Genomic DNA, 24290 nt, shown 5'->3' with positions numbered 1-24290 from the left:
CTCCGTGGTGTCCTCCCATGTACTCCATTCTTGTTTAATGTTTTCCTTATTGTAGATGTGTCAACAAAAATGTTAGCATGTGTCAGAGATTTCTGTAGGTCTTTAGCTGACACTCTGGTATTCTTCTTTACCTCATGCAGCATTCTGCGCTGTGCTCTTGCAGTCATTTTTACAGGACGACCATGCCTAGGGAGAGTAGCAACAGTGCTAAACTTTCTCCATTTGTAGACAGTCTGTCTTACCGTGGACACATGAACATCAAGGCTTTTGGAGATACTTTTGTAACCCTTTCCAGCTTCATGCAAGTCAACAATTCTTGATCATAGGTCTTCTGAGAGCTCTTTTCTGCGAGGCATGGTTCACATCAGAGAGTGCTTCTTGAAACCAGTAAACCCAAAACAGGTGTGTGTTTTTTAAGGGCAGGACAGCTGTCAGCAACACATCCAATATCATCACACTGATTGGAGTCAAGGTTGGCTCACTCCTGGCTCCAATTAGCTCTGGGAGAAGTCATTAAGCTAGGGACTCACATACTTTTTCCTCCCTGCACTGTGAATGTTTACATGTTATGTGCAATTAAACCATGGGAACATCTAATGTTTGTGTAGTATTATGTTCAGCAGACTGTGTTCTTCTATTGTTGTGACTTAGATGACGTTCAGAGCACATTTTATGCCCAATTCATGCAAAACTCCACGTAATCCCAAGGGGTTCACATACTTTTTCTTGCAACTGTATATGTAAAGAACTGCATAAATTGACAGCACTATATAAGTACATGTAATAAATAAATATTCCTAAATTTAGCAGACTGCAGGTAGTTAGCACTTTTACTTCTGTTTTGGTAATCTATTTTTTTGTACATCGTAAGATGGCAGCAGTCTTCACTTTACGGAAAAGTACAAATTTGCAAAGGATAGAAGCAATTTTGACTCTCTAGAAAAGAATCAGCCCCATATACAAAACAATGAACTGCAGGTAATGCAAAAACAGGACACTCTCTGTATTTTACTGTGGAGCAAAAGCAGCAAATCATATTAACAACCTGTTCTTCGGTTTTCAGTGCATTCGGCAAAGTCTGTAAACTACCAAATAAATCCTACTTGTCTGGCTCTAACTAAACATAAACCAAGAGATCCAGTAAGATGTCCCTATTTTCAGCTACAATTTGTTTTTAAGAGATATTCCCAATTCAATAGCTACTTGTCTATAGTATTGCTGCTGAATATGAAAAAAGCTCACTGTAATAATGAAAGTCAGCTAACGTGCAATAGCATATTTAGAGGACACAAACAAAACTGTTAACAGGATGAAAACAAGGAGTGTTGCAAATTTACAGTTATATTGACTAATCACAAAACCAGCAAAAGATAGCAACATTTCTCTTACACGGAGATACTGAAATTCAAAAGGCTGAATTTACCATTAGACAATATAGACATGAGTCTATAGGTCCCAGAGGCTAAGATGCAGCTTTTTCCTTATAATAATTGGCCCCACGTACTTTTTTGTCACTGTCATTAGGAATACTTATCTCATGCAGTTCTATTCTATGTCAATTTAGTACCAGGAAAACAAGGTAATGCCCCCTGTAAAATAAGTGATCCTTGGGAAGGGTGGAGGGGGTCGGATTGTTGGGTTGTTACCTAGGGCACCAATTGAGGTAATCCAGCCTTGTTTAGAGACATTAATGCTTTGAGACTGTTTACTGAAAATTTCCTCTCTACACAAATGTCTTTCTATTACTAGTTCCCCTCTAGAACATTTTTGTTTCTATTTTTGCACATATGTTAAAATCTGCATATTTTACTTTAAAGTTATTTAAACCCCCAGAACATTATATATTTTCTGAAAGTAGGTGTCTTGTGTAATAAAAATATGGTTTTTGCAATTTTTTATATAGTACAATATTTTTTATCAAATCTATATTATCAAGTAAACAATACTCCAAAATGAATTTTATTGAACAAAAAAACCTATTTAATCCCCTAGAAAATAAAAGATGAGATAGTTTAGTATAAATAGATAACAAATGTGTCAAGCATCAAAACTGCGTGCACTCAAATAATGGCAAAAATGTGTTACCTAAAATTATCAATAGGTGAAGCTTTTTATGCCTGTACAGATAATCAAGAAACTGTAAACGAGGAACCTGTAATATTGTCTTCACTCCGGCATGTGTCCACAATGTGTGCACATGTGCACATTTGTGGGTGTGGACAGGGCAATGGAGTTACTTTTATTTTTATTAAACTTTTTCAACTTTTTTTACCTTTTTTTTTTAATTTTAACTTTATAGCTATCACAAGGGGCTAGCAAGTCCCCTATGTGAGCACAATGAGTAGGTGACAGGTTGTTTTTATGGAGACATACCCCCAATGCTTCCCCTGTCCTCCACTGCAGCTACTCAAGCACAGATCCTGCTTGAATAGCTGCTTCCCTTGCTACCATAGTCTCTGACAAGGATATATTCAAAGCTGACCACTTTTGGATTCATAAATAACAGGGGAGATCAGGAATGGATGTTCCCCAATCTCTTCCTGCTTGCCATCCTGAAGTCACTAGTTGTGGTCCCAGGATTCTGGGAAAATATAGAAACCACGGAGAAGGGGGCCATACAGCTGTCTGGATCACTTACAGCCAGCCTAAGGAGAGCAAATACAAGCTCATGGCTGCAGAATATACTTTTTTAAAACCCTTTTTAACCCTTAATAATGGCAGTATAAATCTGTATTGTGAAGCTGTTAGGAAAAACCTAACAATGAATCCTTAGGTCCAGCACCTGTATGTTATTGAATAGGAACCTGTACCTTGCTTTCCTGGTGTAGACATCTGAGCCATATCAGAAATGTTCATTTTAATTAAAGTGGGAAAAATAGTATTTGTCTGATGGCCTAAAGGACAGCAGAAAGCCAAGATGGCAACAGTTCCTTGTTTGAGAGGTTCTACTCACTTTCTGATGCCCACCAACCTTAATCAATGTTACAATAAGTTAATAAATTTAAAGCTCTATATTGTTTTATGCTAATGTCTGTGGTGGAGGTGTTTATCACTCGCTCTTTTCCCAAGCAGCAGAATCGCTAAAATGCATCATAAAATGCATTTAAAATTATGAAAGTCACTCTCTCAATGGCTAAAACTATGTAGAATCTCCATAAGTAGCAAAGCAGCAGTGATGGAACCAAACGTCACGACTTTGGAGAATGAAGGAACGACACCATAGGAGAAAGTGGGTTGTTGAGAGTGACAGAATCACAACTGCATAGAAATCAACATTCTAGAGCAAATCAAGACATTTCATTAGAATTAATCACATTCACAAGTTTAGGTGGTTGCTTTGATAATTACAAGTAACAATTTTACATATGTAAAAAAAAAGTGAACCTACACATACCTTCCTGACATTACCCTGGATCACAAGCCCAGAAAAATCGTGTCTATTAAAATCAGCAAACCAAATGCAAGGGATTCCTTATTTTTATTTCCTAAAAGTGATGCTAAAGATAAAAATGTTTTTACCTTAATGCATTCTTTCCATTAGGGCCAGTTCCCACTATAGAAATGCAGTCCAGATGAGTGCCAGATGCATTTTTTGCATGCACGTTTTTTACGCATTTTTGGTGCATTCTGGTGCATTTTTTATGCATTCCAGTGCGTTTTCATGCATTGCAGTTCTTTTTTTCCCCCTCTCTTTTTCTTCAATTTAAATAAGGACGTGTGTTCCAGTGCATTTGTGGTGCATTTAGGTGTGTTCCAGTGCATTACGTGGCATTTCTGATGCTTTTTACCGCGTTCCAGTACAGTTCTGTGCAGAAAAAGTGTTCTACTTTTTTTTCTGCAACTGGAGCGTACTGGAACTGCAAGCACTGGTGTGAACTATGACATTGACAACCATATAACTTACCTTCTGTGCATTTTGAATGCAGACAAAAGCAACTGAAACACATGTTATGTGAACTGGCCCTTAAGGTCAAAAAATGTTTTCTATTTCTCTGCCCCCTCCCCCTTTCCTGAGTGAAGGGGAAGAGAGGGGAGAATAGATCCAGTGCTGTGCATCTTTTCTCCCCTTTCTTCCTCTTCACATAGCACTCACGCAGCAGCAGGATTCATTAGCTCCTGCTTCTGTTAGTCAAATACAGTGAGAAGGAAGTGGGCGGCAGGGCTAAGTCCCGCTGTGTAAGTCTATGGAGAGCGGCTCCATAGATGAACAACTCGGGAGTGCACAGACACAAACAGCTTGCTATGGTGACACGTGAAGAAGAGAAGGAGCCAGGGTCACTGCCGAGGGACCCAAGAAGAGGAGGATTGGCCCACTCTGCAATAACACTGCACAGAGTGGCTGAGTATAATATGTTTGTTATTTTAATTTTTTAAATTTTACTTTAGTAACACTTTAAATGCCATTGCTTACTTAAAAGGATAAATCTATAAGCAGCCAAAATACAATATATTGTACTTGCAAGACTATTGTGTAGATACATGTGAAAATATAGTTGAATGTTTTCTGTACTTGTGGAGTTTTGCCAACATCCATAATATGCATATGAACCCCACTGTTAAACCTGACCACCAGACTGATTTATTGTTGGTATACAAGACATTAGCTCTCTCTATCTATCTAGTATCAGTTTTATTTTTTTGGTGTTGCATACTATATACTTGCTAATTGCACATCACCATCTTGTAGGGGGAAGTGGAGTAGCACATGCTTATTAAAAGTGCTACGAAATCAAGGGATGCCAATTTTCAACTATTTTTGTATCACTCATACCTGCCTGTGGTGACATGCAGATGAGAGGGAAAGCAATACAAAAATGTTGGGTTGCCCCCTAGAGATTTTTAGCTGAATTGACACAAATTTAGAAGGTCACCATAAAAAATTATTTTTGGGTGTTTAGTAAGTTAACTTATAGCACAAAATATATTTCTTACCTAACCAACAGATAGCAATGGAAAATTAGCAAAAACAGTACCAAGATTCATATTGTAGCCAAGGTCCTCAAGACATGTTACAACTGTAAATATTTCCACTCTATACATTGTCTAATAGTTAAACAATAGTTTTGTGTTGTTTGTATCATGATGCCTTTAACAAAACAATATCCAGGAGCAAAATGTGTACATTGTTATTAGCATGTACATTTCTTTATTTAATAATTGCCTATAAAATGAGGGAATCACCTTATCCATTCTACAATAATATTTGAGCTCAGAAAAATAGCAACTCTTCACCTAAAGTCCAAGGTGTTTCTGCACTTTTGTCATGGCAGTTAGAAGGGGGAGCCACTGTCTCTCTTTCCTAAACATTTTACATTAATATTTTATAATAATATTTTGATTAAAAGGGTAATGATATAGCCGAGAATCATATGAAATAAGTCACAGATACATTTTGAGGTCTCACATTAAATTTTTGTGGAGCTCCCAGATTTTCACTTAGAACACTGAATTTGCTAAATTCCACATTAATGGCACACCATCATTTTGGGTGAAACCCCTGAAACACTGTATTAACCTCCCTGGCGGTATTCTTGAATGTAGCTAGGGGTTAACTTTCAGTACCAAAAGCGGTAACCCCGAGCTATACTCGGGATTACCCTGCAGCGTTGCTCCAGGATCCCTCCAGCACTTACCTTGTCCTGCGCTCCCGCGATGTACCCCCTGCAGTGTCCCTGGCCATCTCCTCCGGCCGATGCCGGCATCAATCTTCCGGGTTCCGTTCCCTGCGACGTCAGGATGTACGGGAGACGGAACCGGCGGGAAATTTAAAAATGTTAAAAAATTACATTCACTAAATACACTAAAATCACATAGTAAAACATTACTGTATCAAACCATTTCACATACATTTTGTCCCGAGTGCTTTGTCCTGTGCCCTGCCTGCATATTTACTGTTCTTTCTGCCTGGAAACTGAGAAATGGCATCCAAAAAGTGTCCCTTTAGGTCAAAAGCGGTTTTAGACCAGCTAGAGAACAGGGATAGTAAATTAGAACCACTTGCAGAATTGAGTGATAATGATTCGTGGGGAAATTCGTCATCAGACACTGAAAACTATTTTGCGACTAAGCTCAGTAATGTGCGAACTTTCAAATGTCAGTGTTTTTGGTTTGCTTACATTATTGAATTAACTTTATTATTATTATATTATTATTTTTATGATTATTTATTATATTATAATTGATGATTTTGTGTTTCAAATTTTATCATACCCTGGATGTTTACTAGACTCTTTTATTCCAGGCCTACAATTAAAAAATAACATATTTCCATGCAAAAAAATGTACCGCTTTGAGCACAGAAATACTGACATAATCAGACCGCTAGGGGGGTTAATGAAAGCTATTTTTTGGAAATAAAATACATGATGATAATGTATAACAGAAACTGTAGTAAACAATTTTTCTTTTAACAAAATTTATAGCAGTATTAACCACAAAATAAAAAATGTTTATATATTGCAGCTTACCAGTCATTAGATGTGGTGGTTGTATTAGCTTTCTTTTTTACTTTTTCCCCTCTGTGTTTACAGCTGATCTGGCCAGTAACACACCTCCTGTATTAGAGCACCCAGACCCAAACATGTTTTTCCTTTTGATATAAAGGTTTAAATAAATAAACAAAAGCTGAGCATTGTAAGCACTCTGCTGCTGCTGTTAAATGATTTGTCTCATCTCTGTAATTGATACATTGTGGCAGAGAGCTTGTTCTTTTCAAAAACATCAGACTTATTGGCTGAATCACCAGATGAAAACAGCAGAAATAAAGCCTAAAAAAACCGAATGCAGCCAACACAACTCAGAAATGGTAATCTGCAATGTAATAAATGTTTGCTTCTGGGTTCAATACTGCTTTAGGAATTACAAAACATAAAAGACAATTGCTTTTTGATTGCATATGAGAATGAATAAGCTTGCCTTTTAGTGAAAACTATTTACCGAAAATAATAGTTGATCCTAAATATGATAATGTGTATTGTGCATGTGCATAATAAAGATAAAGGTATAAAGGTTTAACAGAAATGTATAAATGTAGACTTCACAAAGATACACACAATATATACTGTGTATATTTAAAAAAAAATGTATATATATATATATATATATATATATATATACAGTATATATAATATTACATGTTGACTTTTGACTTTATTAACATGTTGTAAACATAACACAAACAAATCTATCAACAGTTGTCATTTGCTTTTAATTGTATACATACACAGCGCAGCCAATTTGTTTGTCACATACTGTATGAATGTGTTTCCCATAAAATAGCATTGTGGCTAATGCATAAATTTTTTTTTTCTCATGAGAAAATAATACAAATATAACTGATCACAAATCAAAATATTGCACAGGAAGCACATTAAAACATGAATGCTAAATAAAAAATGACTGCCAGGAGAAGAAATCTAAATGGTATTATAAAATAAGTACCAAAACACCACATTTATCAATGGCACTTACTGCTAAGACTAAATATAAAAAAAGTATTATTTGAATACCTTCTTTTCGCCACAATATATTGGACACTGCAGCATGTTGGAAAGAAAAAAAAAACAAGACACAAACAAAAATAAACAAAAGAAACAAATGAGTAGGTGAATATGCAGAACAAAGAATTGTGTTGGAATTATAAACATCTACTGTATGTTAAATAATTTTATGGAAAGGTCTGTTCAAAACCACAAACAAGTACGCCAGTGTTTTTAAACCTTAACATTTTTACAGTTTAAGTTATATCTTGGTAACAGGGGCATTGCTATTTAATATATTGCATAGACTAGTATTAATACTGGCAATGCTTTACATTGTAAGTATAAGCTGCTCAGTGCATGGACAGAGTGATGGACAGGACTGCTACACATTTGAAGGGTCAGCTTAGAACAGATGAGTAGGTGAACATGCAAATACAGAGGGGGGGCTTTATAGTGACTGATCGCTGTAATAGACAATCAGAGCTGTAACAGCGATCAGGTGATCAAGAACCGAGCTTTCCAGAACCCAATTGCTAGTATGTGAATTGGGGCTCTTGGTGAGACATGTATGCTGGAAGAAGACCAACATATATATGTACAAGCAGTAGGAAGGGGTTAAGAAAAAAGGCTGTTTCCATGGTAAAGAGCACTAAAACTTCACAGAAAATCATGATACATGCATTTATTTTTTCTTTATTATTGACATCAGTATACTGCATGTAATATTTCCTTGAGAACACACTGCTATGTAGTACATTAATGAGAAAAAGCTTCAAGGGAATTGTTTTTCATTACAATTCAGTAAAATACATACATGTAATCAGGTGATTTCACCAGCTTCTCATTTTTAAACAATATCCTACTAAGACCAAAATTCACTAAAAGGTAGTCTAAATAGGATTGATACCCTTATTGTATTTACTTGTTTCATATAGCACATTGCAGATGACATAGAGTCATCCATATAAATCCTTTATATGATTTCATAAAACATTTTAAATGAGCATTTCTGGCTGATTATGGTTTCCCTAGTATAAATAATGTATATTTTATTTCAGTTTACATTGCAAGCACAACATTTGAAAGATTAGGTATATATGCCTTTCCATGGATGTTTTTCTTTCTTTTTCTTCCAGTTCCAGTAAAGAAGAATTTTAATGTCCTTGTCCTCTTGGCAGAAAGCTTTAATTACATAATTGTACAAGAGCTACTAATATGTTTTGTACTGAATTACAGCAAATGCTTCCTTGGATCAGTTCAAAATATGACATATGACAAATAGCATCGAATTCATGTTATTCCAACTGAAATAAGCATTTTTTTGTGCAGCATTGTATAAAACTCATATAAATCATGCTTACTATAAAACTAAATTTACTTTAAAGTATAATTCTCTAATAAATTAATTTAGTATTACAAATAAGAAATAATTATATGTGCACTGTAATGACTTACAGTACATCTCTTAAGTTAGAGATAGAATTGGTTTACCTTTTTTCTCAGTACAAACTACATTTTTGAAGCATATAGAAAAAAGTAAATTGACATCATTAAAATAAACTAAAAATCTACACGTTTGCAGGCTGTGGCAACCCACAGCCTGCAAGCGTGTAGATTTTTAGTCAAATAATCAACAGTTTGGTTTATTTGTCCAGATCATAGGTTAGAAACGATCAATCTATACAAAGTGATATTTACTGTATATCTTATATAAATATCTGAAGGTTGAATCATTCACTGGGTCCTTATATCTGTCAGGTCTATTACCGTGACAGAGTTTTAAAGAAGGCAGGGTTCCACTCTCTCTTTGGAATTATAATTTGAATAAAAAAATGGTGGAGAGGGCCCGAGACTCTATGAAAGAAGGGAGACAGAGTCAGGAACCACAGTACTGAAATCATGCTACCTAACCAGCTGGTGATTCAACATACCCAACAAGTAACAAAAATGTTTTTTGGGGGGTTGAGGCTGGTGAAGGGGAAGTTTCTCCAAAAAAAATGTTCCCATGGTGCCTTGCAAACTGATAGGCGTATGAGTGGTCTGCTATTATCCCTCAACGGTGGTGTTTGACCTTTATAACAGCATTTCTGGAGTATCTGCAGCATGATCCATCTTTCTGCCTATAGCAGTAGCTGCACAGGCAATGGATACATCACAGGACTCTAATGCTGAGCTTTCTTACATGTGTGCCCTCTGTATCCACACTTGTAAGTGCAATATTTACCATCCATTTTTATGTGTCCTATTTTGATATAGGTATCACAGAACTATGTAGCTTTTTTGCACCCTTGTTCACCCTCTTTAGTTACATAATGTTTTTTTTTGTTCACTGACTCTTTCTTCCTAAAACAGGATTTTGTGGTGTTTGTGAATTAATATACAAATCTCTCAAAAGACACTGGATTTTGATGGTTTGATAGAAAATGGTCTGAATAGGGATAAGGTTTGGTTTTAAACCAGTGTTTTAGGCAGCCCATTGGTGTATATTTTGTTTTGTTCAGCTAACCGGTTCAACAAAAAAAAAAAACTGACTTAATTCCCCCATCCATACCCTTGATGTGAATTGGTGAATCCTCCCCACTGGGCTATTGTATTCTGACAGTGGGGAGACTTCCCTGCCATGAGAATACACTGATCAGCACGGATCTAGCATGTAAAATCTGACAGGGCAGTTGAACAGAAGTTGGTTGGTAGATCGACTTCTGTACAATCTCTGTGGCCATACATGGATAGAAATTCAGCCTGTCCTTCCTGAGCTGGCCAAATTTCTATCTATGTATGGCCGACTTTAGAGAATCAGGAGTGGGGTTACCTTTTTTATATCTTCATGTTGCTGATGTCCTACAACATGTCCCTGCCCACATGCACTACATTTATATAAAGCTGCACGTGTTTTTTCATACGACATATTTTCTAATTGTTGCTGACTGAAACTGTTTTTTCACAGTCTTTTTTTTCTAAGCAGTGATATCAGTGGAATATGCCTAAATAATATCTATTAGCACAACTTACATTTTCCTTTGGGAAACTCAAAATGATTTCTGATTTTTATATGGTAAATTAGCTGTCCAGTTCACATCACCATTTCAGGCTGTTTCTGGGCTTCACTAATAGGGCAGGAGAAAGGCACTCCTAGTTCTTGACTCCCCCTTCTCCTATTTGTATCCCCCCTGGTCTGTCATCCACACCCACTAATAGTGGTTTATGACACCATTGGTGCATCATCAGGCAGTGCCACATGCACATGAGGGCTGCTATGTACTGTGGCCATATTGACAGAAGAGTCCACCCCTCCAGTGGCCAGGGATATCAATGGCAAACACTCCAATTTCAGAGTTCTGATCACAAGCTCCTAATTATACATAGTAAAGATGAGTAAAGTTAGAAGTAATTGTATATATAATCAGCTCTCCATGGCAGATCATCCACAAATCAGGGAGATATAGTCCTGCACAGTTGCTGTCCCTTTAATATTTAAGTTACCCTAGAAGCCATGTTTACTTGTATATCCTACCCTACCTTGCTCAACCAAACATCTTAAGAATCACAACGCATTGGCCAATTTGAATTATCATTGATAGGAAGTATTGCAGAATTTAAAAATGAAAGATTCTGTACTATTTTAGAACTCTACCAATCACACTCCCACAAAAAAAGTTCTCAGGTTAGTTTATTTAGTATTTATTTATACTATACTATACTCTACTATACTATACTACTACTATAGTGTTTTGTAATTAGACCAAAATAAAGTATGGTTTTCGCACTTAGGGGATAAATTGTGGATGGATATAGAACACAGGGTACAGGGACAGAATCTCAAAGCTTTAGCATTAGCTTTTGCAATCTCTGCTCTGCTGTTAGCTCCTTATAATCCTACAATTGTTTCATTCTTAGAGGTCTTTAATAACACCTATGTCATCGCAACATTCATCTCTTTCCAAAAATATTTCAATGTAGGCACATGATTATCTGATCCCAAATTTTTGTGGACAGGATTGGATTACTTAAGGGTACAATTTTTGGAAATATTTGCCTACAGAACTAACTAATTAAGATAACAATAAGCTATAGCAAACTGAAAAAACACATTCAAATTTTTCACAAATCCTTTTCTTCACTCCTACAATTCGGTAATTCGTAATAATTAAGAAAGGGAAAAATATCACCTTTTATATAATACATTTCAAAATGTGAATAATTTTACCAAAAATACTTTTAGTCTAAAATGGGAAATGGAGTTCCAACAAACATTTTGGCAAGTCTAATAAATAGTAAATCATCTAGATGCATTAATCACTGGGGTAATTTTCTCTTTATTAGAGACAATGTACATAAGTAGATAACTTCCTCCATATACTTTGAAGATGCAAGAATATTGGAAGCTTTTGGTAGTCAGTCTCAGTGATGATCTCAAATTTGACTGGTAACCTTACCTCATTCTCATCCCTATGGCCCTTTTGAGCATAGGATTTGAGGTATTTCCCTATGAGTATACATTGTAATCACTCACATCTAAGCACACCCAGGCATGGACAGCTTAAAGGGGGCAGGCAAGACATTAATATTTTTGGGGGGAGGACCAAGTGGATTAAAATTTAAAATCGATAGATAGATAGATATTTATTATTGAGACAATACAAACAGATATAGGGAACCAGAGTAAAGCTGCACAAAGGTATAACCTTTTTTGCAATATCTGCTTGTGGCTGATTCTGCAGTAAACCAGAAATAGAGTGCTCAAGCATTTCTGCTGGACCCAGTCATAGCCAGTTTTAAGGATTCCAGGGGAGGGGGTTACTCTAATACAAGAAATAGTGCGCCTTAGCAATGCCAGCTTTTTTTCTGACCAAAAAAACTACTGTATTTCAGGGCTCTGCTAGTCATTCCACCTGAAATGGCTTGACTAGAGGAAATTAAATGATATCAATCAAATTAAAGCAATTTAAGATGATGCCGCTTTCTCTATAAATGGATACAATACACTAATGCTTAAACCATGTAAATGTCTTTGGATATTCCTAATATATATATATATATACAGTCATGGCCGAAATTGTTGGCACCCTTGATATTTCTCCAGGAAATCATGTATTTCTCACGAAACGTATTGCATTAACACATGTTTTGCTATACACATGTTTATTCCCTTTGTGTGTATTGGGACAAAACAAAAAAAGGGAGGAAAGAAAGCAAATTCGACATAATGTCACACAAACCTCCAAAAATGGGCTGGACAAAAGTATTGGCACCCTTTCACAACTGCGGATAAATAAGAATGTTACAAGCATGTGATGCTCCTGTAAACTCACCTGGGGCAAGTAACAGGTGTGGGCAATATAGAAATCACACCTGAAAGCAGATAAAAAGGAGAGACGTTCACTTAACCTTTGCATTGTGTGTCTGTCTGTGCCACACTAAGCATGGACAACAGAAAGAGGAGACGAGAACTGTCTGAGGACCTGAGAACCAAAATTGTGGCAAAATATCAACAATCTCAAGGTTACAAGTCCATCTCCAGAGAACTAGATTTGCCTTTGTCCACAGTGCGCAACATTATCAAGAAGTTTGCAACCCATGGCACTGTAGCTAATCTCCCTGGTCGTGGACGGATGAGGAAAATTGATGAAAGATTGCAACGCAGAATAGTCCGGATGGTGGATAAGCAGCCCCAAACATGTTCCAAAGACATTCAAGCTGTCCTGCAGGCTCAGGGAGCATCAGTGTCAGCGCGAACTATCCGTCGACATTTAAATGAAATGAAACGCTATGGCAGGAGACCCAGGAGGACCCCACTGCTGACACAGAGACATAAAAAAGCAAGACTACAGTTTGCCAAAATGTACTTGAGTAAGCCAAAAGCCTTCTGGGAAAACGTCTTGTGGACAGATGAGACCAAGATAGAGCTTTTCGGTAAAGCACATCATTCTACTGTTTACCGAAAACGGAATGAGGCCTACAAAGAACAAAACACAGTACCTACGGTAAAATATGGTGGAGGTTCAATGATGTTTTGGGGTTGTTTTGCTGCCTCTGGCACTGGGTGCCTTGACTGTGTGCAAGGCATCATGAAATCTGAGGATTACCAAAGGATTTTGGGTCGCACTGTAGGGCCCAGTGTCAGAAAGCTGGGTTTGCGTCCAAGATCCTGGGTCTTCCAGCAGGACAATGACCCCAAACATACGTCAAAAAGCACTCAGAAATGGATGGCAAAGAAGCGCTGGAGAGTTCTGAAGTGGCCAGCAATGAGCCCAGATCTAAATCCCATTGAACACCTGTGGAGAGATCTTAAAATTGCTGTTGGGAAAAGGTGTCCTTCCAATAAGAGAGACCTGGAGCTGTTTGCAAAGGAAGAGTGGTCCAAAATTCCGGGTGAGAGGTGTCAGAAGCTTATTGATGGTTATAGGAAGCGACTGATTTCAGTTATGTTTTCCAAAGGGTGTGCAACCAAATATTAAGTTAAGGGTGCCAATACTTTTGTCCAGCCCATTTTTGGGGTTTTGTGTGACATTATGTCATATTTGCTTTTCTGCCTCTGTTTTATATTTGTTCCAATACATACAAAGGGAATAAACATGTGTATAGCAAAACATGTGTTAATGCAATACCTTTTTTGTGTGAAATACTTGATTTTCAGGAAAAATATCAAGGGTGCCAACAATTTCGGCCATGACTGTATATATATATCATAAAAAATATTACTTTTTCTATACAAATGCAAGCATAAAATTGACTATTAAAAATATCTTCTTTTAGTAAATATTTGTATTACAACAAAGTAAGAAATAAGGATGCTTTTTAACTGTTACAGTAGTTCAAATATGCATACAACATCTGGTGCTTTACACAGTATTTAAATGATCTATATTAGTCCAAGGTATAACTGCAACAGTCATAGATGGGCACATAGTACTTTCTCAATGGGTTTCATCATTAGTCAATTTCTTCAGATGGAACATTAGTTTACTTCTTCAGGAGGATGTGGGAGGTGCAGTATATATGGGTATGTGGAATGCTATTTAAAAGCAGCCAAACATTAAAAATACATGAACACCCATATGCATGTGCATACCTATTGCCGATAGGGACTGCAGGAAATAAGGGGAGAAGCCCCTGGTTGACGTTATCCTTAAGCCATAAAATGAGTGCCACTTGTTTAAGTCAGCTTGCAGCAATGATTGTTTCTGGCTATCAATCTGTCATGTTGTCGCTAGGGATGAACCAAAAGTACCTGTGTTCAGTTCGCAGGAGGTCTGTCAATAAGCTCATAAGTTCTTGAAGCAAAGAGAAAAGCCACTGCAAATTCTGAATGTCATTCCTAATTAAGTCAATCGGAGCCAAATCATTAAAATCAATACTGACCATTTTTTAGTGTAGCAAGTAAGGAATTGTCAAGCAAAGGGCATGAGGGGCTGGGCATCGCTAGGGGGACATGTATAAAAAGATTTTTAAAAATGTTGTTTACATTCATGGTAATTGGCATGTACCTGAGAGCTATTTTTTATAACCCTTTTTTTTTACTATGGTGATTACAGGGAGAAATCAGTGACTTTTATTGTTTGTTAAGCCTGAATTTATTAGGACCCATGAGGTTTATGCCAGCATCGAAGTATTGACTTAAGTTGCACAATTTCTTAGGAAACTATGCCTGATATTATAATCTAACCTAGGTATTTTAATAGTTTTTTTTATGCCCTTACATTTAACCTGGATTAATGGGTTTTCATGGGTTTTCAATGCTTGGCTGATTTTCAAGAAATATGTTTTGGCTGGATATACACTTTACAGAAAAATAAACATATTTGTTGGTTGCATTCAGTTAATAATTGAACTACAACCATAGCCTCAAGTCTTTTGGAGCAGGTCTCTATTAGCTTTGTATATTTGAATTCTGCATATTTGACACAGATTTCTTGGCAATATTGCTGTAGCTCTGTCTTGTTGGATCCAAACCATTGGGAAAAAAAAAACCATTCAAGTGTTATAAAACATTCTAAAAAAATTTAATGAATTCAGATCTTAATCTTAGTCGAAATTTGGTCTTAATCATTACTCTATCATTTCCTCAAAAAAACCCAAATAAGTACCTGCAAAAGAAGATCTTTCAAACTCACCTGTCCTGCAACCCATTCCTTTGATTTTCTCTCCCTTGCAGAGAAATGCCGCTTTACTCTCTCTGTGGTTTTATCCACTAAAACCTATAGTACAGGATACAATAGTGATACAGGGTGGTGCATGGAACCGCAGGGCAGGCAGGGGGTGCAGACATCCAACATGCCCTGGAGTTGGATGGGAAGTTTCTTCAGGCACTTGTAGCTCTTGATCAGAGCAAAGACAAAAGAAACAGGCATTGGGATAGGTGATCATTAAAAATTTTCTGTCTTTTCTTTTAGTTTTTTAAAACAAGACAATGTGTCCATAAACCCTTCCAGAATTGCTTTAGCTATGTGTTTAAGATCATTGCATTTGCTGAAAAGTGAGCCTTTCCCTATCCTAAAGCTTGAGTTTTAGTATACAGATTTTTCTAGGCACAGTGATATTATCTTCATTTTTAATAATGGATTGAATGGATTTAAAGTGTTACTAAACCCACAACAGTAAAATCCATCTATATATGCAGTAAAGCATGCTTGCTATACTCACTGTGGAACTTAAGGGGTTAATCCTCTGCATTGTGTAAAAATGCTCTTTGATCCTTTCTTCTCTGCCCCTCCTCTGTTTGAAATGTCCACCTGATACAGACTGAATCTGTAGTCACATGCACATGCTTAGTTTGGGGTGTATTGCTATTGTATTGTATTGGTTTTTACTTTTCTTGGGGGAGTGCATGTGATCAGCAATCAGTGCTGTCCAGACAGAGGGTCGAGGGTTTCATATCCTCCTTGTCAGGAATGGACTCAGCACTGGTGGTGGGACTCACCTGCCATGTGGGCTGCAGTACCAGGGCTGACCAGCGGGTGCTCTCAGCAGCCAGAAGCTCACTCCTGTAGTCAGCCAACACCTGGGGCTGATTGCAGGAGGTGTATTTAAGGAATGACCAGGCCTGTGATCAGGGCCTTGGTGTATGTTTCCCATGAGCCCCTGTACCTGGTATCCTGTGTTCCTGCCTCATTGCTGACCCTGCTTTGATCCTGACCTCTGCTGACCATTTCCTGTTGAACCCCTGGCTTGCCTGACCATCCTTCTGCCTGATCCTTGGTACCGCGCTGCCCGCTACCTGCTGAACCTGGCTTGTGACCACGACCATTCTCTGCTTGCTCCTCCTGTACCACGCTGCCCGCACGATACCGACCCGGCCTGTCTGACTATGCTTACTTCACCCGACGATCCATCCATCCCGCACGGATCACCTTTAGTAATTCTGCCTGCCTCTTCCCATCAGACTCCGTTCCTGCACTCCCCTGCCAGTACTCTCTACCACAGCTGGACGCACTCAGGGGTCGCGACCTGGTTCCAGTCTGCACCAAGTCCATCCCCGCCATCAGGGGCCCTGGTGAATAGCAGGCTGGGACTTAGACCCCGCACCCTGAGGAAATCTGTGCTGTGGGCTGCTAGAGACACTGCCAGGCGGCACCTGACAGTACCTTACGGCCTGCCTGACCATCCCCCCTCTCCATACTGACTACGCCTGTGTTCCTGAAGCCTGCTACTTCCCTGAGTCAGTCCACACATTTCTGGTCATACCCGGATCCCTAACACTCCTAAAGCAGAAAGAAAACTCCTCCCACAAGCTTTAACCAGCGCTCTGCTGAAGTCACAAGACTGCTCTAACTGCTGATAAGAAAGTGTATTTAAAAGTTTATATTTACTAAAATAATTGCAGTTCCAAGTTGTGTGTACTATGGGAGACCAGATATAGTGAATGCAGGGTCCTGGGTTTCATAGCACTTTAACATCTAAGTGATTTTTAAAGTTCTGGGTATTTTTATAAGCAAGTCATGATTACTGTTTTTCCAGAAATTTTGCATCAGCCTTTTTGACAGCTGGGTGTCTTCATGGCTGTGTTTAGACATTTTTTCTAACATGCCAACAGTTTAATTGCAAACAGGTGCAATCCATTTGGCTAAATATGTGGCTTCATAAGATAATACCTCTACAATCAAGACTTTTCAGTTTTTTTTTAAAACTAGATAACATACATGATTTCTGAATTAAATTAATTTCTGGATGTGACGCTACAAAATGCATAAATGTTGATCAAATTTGCAAATAACAGAATACCTATAATAAGTGTTTTATAGAATCTATGTGGATAGGTCTCTCTTAACATTACAGTCTCTCCCTACAATTTTTATTCAGTCAAGTTACATAGTTACATGGCTATTGTGAGTGAACAACTTTTTGAAATTCAGCAACACATATTCTATTGAATTGAGGTCTGGACTCTTACATAATTTTGTCTTTATTATTATGGTCATTGTCTTGTTGGGAGACAAATCTTTTCTAAAAGTCCAGGTTTCTTGCAGACTGTATTAGGGTTTCTTCCATTCTACTCTCCACTATCAAGCCTTTCAAGGCCTACTGCAGAGAAGCACTCCTATTGCTACCACTAAGCATCATGGTGGGTATGATTCATTCATGATATCTGGCTTGCCCTAAACAATGTGTTTTGTCTAATAGACTCTAGAAATTCCCCACGTGCCTTCTGGCAAACTACAAGAGAGATATCATTTTGGTTAATAGTGGCTTTTTTTTCTTTGGTACCATAAAGCTGCAATAGCTGTATGCACAGTCACTTCAGTCTTAGTCATTGGGGCCTGCAACTCCTTCAGTGTGCTCTTAACTTTCGAGGGGACCTCTCCCACTAGTCTCCTTGTTGCTCAGTCACTCACTTTGTAGTGGATACCTTCTTCACAGATTTACTTTCCTATGATTTTTACATTTCCTAATGATTGATTTAACTGTACTCCAAGGGATATTAAGTGACTTGGAAATGTTATTTGTATCCATCACCTGACTTTTCAATCACTGTTGTGTGTAGCGTTCTTCTGTAATTGCTGTGTGGTTAATGCCATCAGACTGACTCATCAGAAGCTTCATTTTCAGGACACACATGTATTTATACTATAGTCCTGTAAAACTCCTTGATTACACACGGGTGATCTCCATTTTACTAATTATGTGACCTTGGAAAACAATTGAGTGTACCAGTGATGACTTAGGTGTGCCATATTAAAGAGGATGTATATGTAGGCAATCAGTTATTTTGTAGTTTTCATTGTACTATATTTAATTTAAATTCTTTTGCAGAGATCTGTACTCACTTTCTCATTAAATAAACTATTTCTATTAGAGTAAAAATAAAATGAAAACATAAAAACAAACAATGAAATTGAATTTATTCTGATTTAATGTCCTGTGACATAATACATGAAAAAAAGGGGTTGAAAGCAGGAGAGGCACTGTATATATATCTACAGCTGTTGTTGGGCAGAATCTATGCATTTTCATATCAATTTCTTCTCCAATAGCTCAGAGGGAAGGATTCCCTCATCCACATCAAGTGTGTGGATGGAGAAAGCTGGCTTTTTTTATTTATTCAAACCGCTGGTCAAACAAAAAAAAAAAGAAGAAGAATGTATGGCCTGCCTTAGTCCAGCATGTCAAGCTGTGAAGCAATATGATGGTCCCCTAAAAGCATTTTTTTGCCAACACTACTAACACTAAATGTTAGATCTCTTTGGCTTGTTTATGAACAGGTCAAGAATTTTGGCTGATGTGATTGACTGCAAAGCATATTTGGTCATTTACATAATTTCTGTTCTGCACAAGGAGGAGTGGTAAGATAAGACTGCTGATTTTATCAGTAAACAGTGTCTGGATACATTGTAAGTACTTTAAGCCTGGAAATATGTTTGGAATATAAACAAAGTAACAATTTGTTATGGACAGTCATAGTGAAAACATAGGAGGATACTGTGTATAAGGAGCTGGCTGACTTTGATGGAGACAAAGACATTTAGTAGCTGTACATTATGCAGTGTGTCATTTGTTTGGATGCAAGAGACATAGAGTAGATAGGATATAGCTGACACACACCAGGTGGAAGGTAATAGTTAAACAGTGTTTTTTTGTTTGGCGTTGAAGAACAGAGGATACGCTGTTTCTGGAAGTGTGTTTTTCCAGTGGGGGATTACATAGAAGAAAAGTTACAATTACACTTTTTCTGTTTGTTCATTTTTCATTTTAATGAAGATTCTTTATACCACCTTTTTTTAAGACTGGGCTTTATTCACTAATCATTTTTATGTTACAGATGTACACCTTTTGCACTCTATGTGGGATTTATAGTATTGTTTCAAAGGTGTTTGTACACATTTTTACCAAGCTGCATTTAGTTTTTTTTTAATAAGGGTGATAGTGCAAAAACAATATATATAAATTAACTAGGACAAGATTATGGCATATGGGACATTTTAGACTTCAGGGTGATTGCAGTTATATACAGGGGTTAAACAACAAAAATGGAAACACTACATAATTTGCAGGTGTGAAAGAGACCACAGAGCTCAATCTCTTCACATGACTGAGATTGAGCTCTGCAGTAACTTTTTCTGCAGTTGTTTTTTTATAGTCCGGATCACAATCCTGTGCAATGTCCTTTTGTCTCTTTTGGTTAGTTGACCATGTCAACCGTGCTTATGCTTATCGGACAATGCTTTTCAAAAAACTGTATATGCCGTCATAACCTTTGATACTCTACCTCATGAAAATTAGCAGCTTCAGTCACAGAGGCACCAGCTAAGCGGGCACACCAACAATTTGCCCTTTTTGAAGCTCAGTAAACTCTAACATGAGTCTGTATTACTAGCAGTGCACACAGTGAACTACAAAAATGAGGCTTCCTACCTGTCTCATCACACAGGGGAAGCAAAGGAGTGTTATATCACTTCCACTTTCAATGTGAAACATGTCTTCACTTTCACACCTGAAGTCATGTCGTGTTTCCATTTTTTTTGTCTAACCCCAGTTGTGCATGTGCATATGAGATCTGTTTGTAAACAAGCCAGCAGGTATCTTGGGTGATGCCATGGACCAAATATGGTCAGGACACCTGACATACCTGCTTTCTTGCATACAGAAGCCAGTAAAGATCGGTAATGTCATTTAGTCGGGGTAGTGCTACAACCTCTAAATTACAGACTTCCAAGTACATCATCAGAAGGTTTGGACAAGCAAACTAAACAAATTCAATGAACTGTGAACAGGATGTGTTTGGGAAGAACTCATGTTCAACCCAAACCCAAAGCTCATCCCAATGCTAAAATAGATAATATGGGACACTGAAATGCATGGGCAACAGAAGCACTATAAACATTTTGCAATAACATTTCAGCACACCAATTGCTCTCAGGGAATCTCAGATTATGTTTAATGGTTGGCTTGTTTAAAGGGTTAGTTCACCTTTACAGAAAAAAAAAATTGCCTATGCATATAAGGGGCATCTGTAGATAAAAAGTAACTGTGCAGCTTTGCTATAGGTATGGGCCGTTTACGAACCTCAGCCTGACTGGAAAACTCTCAGAATGTTGCTAGGACATTGCTAAGAGAGGCACAGCTATTACTGTTCACCTTCACCATCACAGGAGTGAGCTCTCAAAGCTAAGCTCAGAGCTACTGTATCAGGATAGAAAGGGCATGTAAGAAGTTTGAATCAGTGAAGGATCTCACTCCTGTTATGATGAAGGTGAGCAGTAATAGCTGGATGGTCTCCTTTTAGGCATGAAGAAAGAGGAAGGGATTGCAGGTATAAAGTCTGGCACACCATGGCAAGTGTGTTGTGTTACATATCCACTTTCAGCAGCATCAAAGAAGCCCTTCCCCCTTATCTGATATCCAGTCCTTAACTACAATATAGCTCAGTAGAAAACAGAAATGTAATACCTTTGTTTGTGGGTCTGCTAACTAAACACTCATCTGGCTGAATTCCTAGGTCCTAGTTGCAATATAGTCAAGTGACTGCAATGTGAAATTCTCTTTGGGATTCTTCTTGCATTATCCATTTCATGGCACTATCGAAATCTTGAAAGGCAACTATAACTTGGGAGACAACTATAATTACTTTATAATGTGGAAGGAATGATAAAATATATGGAGTGTTAAAACGGTCTTGGTCACAGCAACAAAACTACCTAGTGTTTCCTAGTGCAGATTATTCTGCTAAAAATGCTTTCCTGTCCTCGGAAAAGACAATAGGTTCCCCCCTTTCTTAGGCTGCTTTGTTTTTAGCAATTCATTGTAATTCTACTTTGCAAATGACTTGACCTCCTACATTACATGTTACAGCAGCAAAGTAGGGAGCATGTCACCAGCTTAGGCCCGTTAAGGAGGCAATCAGATTCAGTAGCAGGCATAACTGTGACATGGTTACTATCATCTTTTCCTATTAGAGAATGTACCAACATTAAAAAACAAGGAAAGAAGTAACTTTTCTCATTGTCATGTTGTTAATGAGGAACCATATGGTGGAATACTTACAAATTCTAAGAGCAGGATAAGACTACTGCCTGGAAAACATGCCAGCATTGGCCATTATGATAACAGGGATGAGGAATTTGGTCAGTTGTGGCCTCATATGCCTAAAAGTTTTCAAGAAATCTTATCCCCATTAAAGGGTGGGGCATCCATTCATTACCTTGTTTTAAACTCTCTCTATAAAACAAAATGAGGGAATTTTTGATGGTTTGGAAAATACATTTAGATTTTACCACTCAGACAACTTTAACTAGGATTACAATTGCTAAGTCCTCCTTCTAAGGATAAGGCCCCTCTTCTCTCTCTGCTCTTACACTGCCTCTGCATGTACTGGCAAAGCTAGGAATAATGGTCACACATGCAACAATTTGACACAATGCTATTGCTTTTCTATCTGCCATGTTAAATCTGAATTGTTCAGCTGCTACTTTTCTTTAAATAACAATACTGTCCATGTAAAAGAAAAAAGTAATATTAATAATAATGATAATATATATATATATATATATATATATTTACAAAATCTCTGTTGACACTGCAACAATTTTTTGTTTTGTGCTAACTAAGCTGGAACATTCTTGTGCTATTTCTCAACAACTAAACTTGCAATTACAATTATAATAATCCTAGAGGATTCATCCTTAGGAATGCCAAATTATAAGTATAGTACTATCAGCAAATAATGTTGCTTAAAATACAGGGGATAAAAGCACTGTGATGGATCTGGGAGGATTAAATGCTAATGATAAAGTTTGGAAAAGAAACATTTTCAGTTTTTCCCATTTTACAGTTCACTTGAGTTAATACAAAAAAAAAGAAAAAAATAGCGATCTGAAGAAATTTTGAATGACAGAGGTGAGGGATTGAAAAATTAGCAGAGCTGAAATAATGTAATAGGAAAGATGGCGTTCATCTTGAAAGCAGCTTTGCACGTTCCAAGAGTCAATAATGGGGAAAAAAAGAAAATGAAGAGGTATAGGTGAAATGAGTTGGCACAAAAGCCACAGACCATAAAAATACGGAAGGTTTGAAGAACGACTGTATTTATAGCATATGTGAAGGCTTCAATTTTTATACAGTGATTCTAAAGTTTACAAAGATGCCCTTCAAAAGACCTAGATGCGCTTGCTGATTTACAGCAAACTTTTAGATGTCCTTAGGACATTTGTAAATTTTTAAACTTCAACATTTTTTGCTGATGAAGTGAACACCAGACTGAAAAGATTTTAAGTTGAATACTCAAATTCTATTAAAAGCAAGAATTTATATACAACATATCAATGTAATTACAAAGGACCTCCTGCACTTATATGGAATCCTAACCTTAAAAGAAAGCTGCTGACACTAAACTTATACCCAAATTAAGTGAATGATCAATTAAATAAACAGTGCAGCGCTAATAAATAATATATATAAATATCCAGTGAATAGGTGATACAATAAATAAACTCAATAAATATACTCAATATACACCCCATAGGAGTATATATCCAAACTCAGCAATAATTATATAATAGTGTCATGCGTGTAATCCCTCATAGGGAATATCTAGTGCAAAAAGGTGACAAATATACACATAAGACAATATAGTGGCAAAAAAACATACAGTGATCAAAATAAGTGAACCAATATTCAGTTGCAAAAAAAAGTCCAAACAATTGATAAAACATATAATTTAATGCTTTGTGGTAATCTTCCCACTCCACTCTTCATGCAAAAAACAGTGTGCAGTGTGCGTAATTCACACGTGCCAATCCTTTAACAGCCAAAATGCCCCCTCACCTCCTTACTTAGACCCCACAGGGCCAGCACGCTTTAAGGATCAAACGATCCTATCAGACTGGAATCCTCTCTGGGTTTTGCCTTCCACCTCCAGCATCAACCAGAATAGCAGCCAGCTCCTCCCAGGGTCATAGTGAAACACAAACAGAGACCCTCCATAGTGCAACCAGTTTTATTATGCAATAAACAGATACAGATAGAGTTCCACTCACATTAGTAATGATTCAATCCAGCTTCCTACCACATGCTATGGGTGTACTGCATGGGTAATACAACAGGGTGATCCAATATGGCCCCCACGCCAGAAATGACGTCACTGCGTTAATAGAATCTCCTCCCAACGTATCGACGCGTTGCGTCACGTTCAGCACATGACTTCATCAGGGACCCTGATGACCCTGATGAAGTCACGTGCTGAACGCATCAGTTCTGCCTATCAGTGCCCATCAGTGCTGCCTATCAGCGCCGCCTAACAGTGCCAGTCAGTGCCACCTAACAGTGCCAGTCAGTGCCACCTATCAGTGCTAGTCAGTGCTGCCTATCAGTGCCATA

The 24290-nt window shown here is 37.6% G+C and overlaps 1 protein-coding gene across 2 annotated transcripts in view; it reads right to left on the bottom strand.

Moving 5' to 3' along the window:
- FSTL5 (follistatin like 5) overlaps positions 1-24290 on the bottom strand; it is an 841716-nt gene that overhangs the window by 87025 nt on the left and 730401 nt on the right. The window contains exon 11 of one of the 2 annotated variants that reach the window (XM_089670377.1): positions 7509-7535. The exons of the other annotated variant lie outside the window; for it this stretch is intronic. Coding sequence (XP_089526503.1) covers positions 7509-7535 — 27 coding nt within the window. The remainder of the gene's footprint in view (positions 1-7508; positions 7536-24290) is intronic. 2 annotated transcript variants of the gene reach the window in all.

Source organism: Staurois parvus, unplaced genomic scaffold (genome assembly GCF_062004578.1).
Source record: "Staurois parvus isolate SC_StPar_1 unplaced genomic scaffold, SC_StPar_1.0 ptg000090l, whole genome shotgun sequence".
In the NCBI taxonomy this organism is placed as follows: domain Eukaryota; kingdom Metazoa; phylum Chordata; class Amphibia; order Anura; family Ranidae; genus Staurois; species Staurois parvus.
Note: the sequence above shows the minus strand (reverse complement) of the source record. Positions and strands in the feature narration are given on the sequence as shown.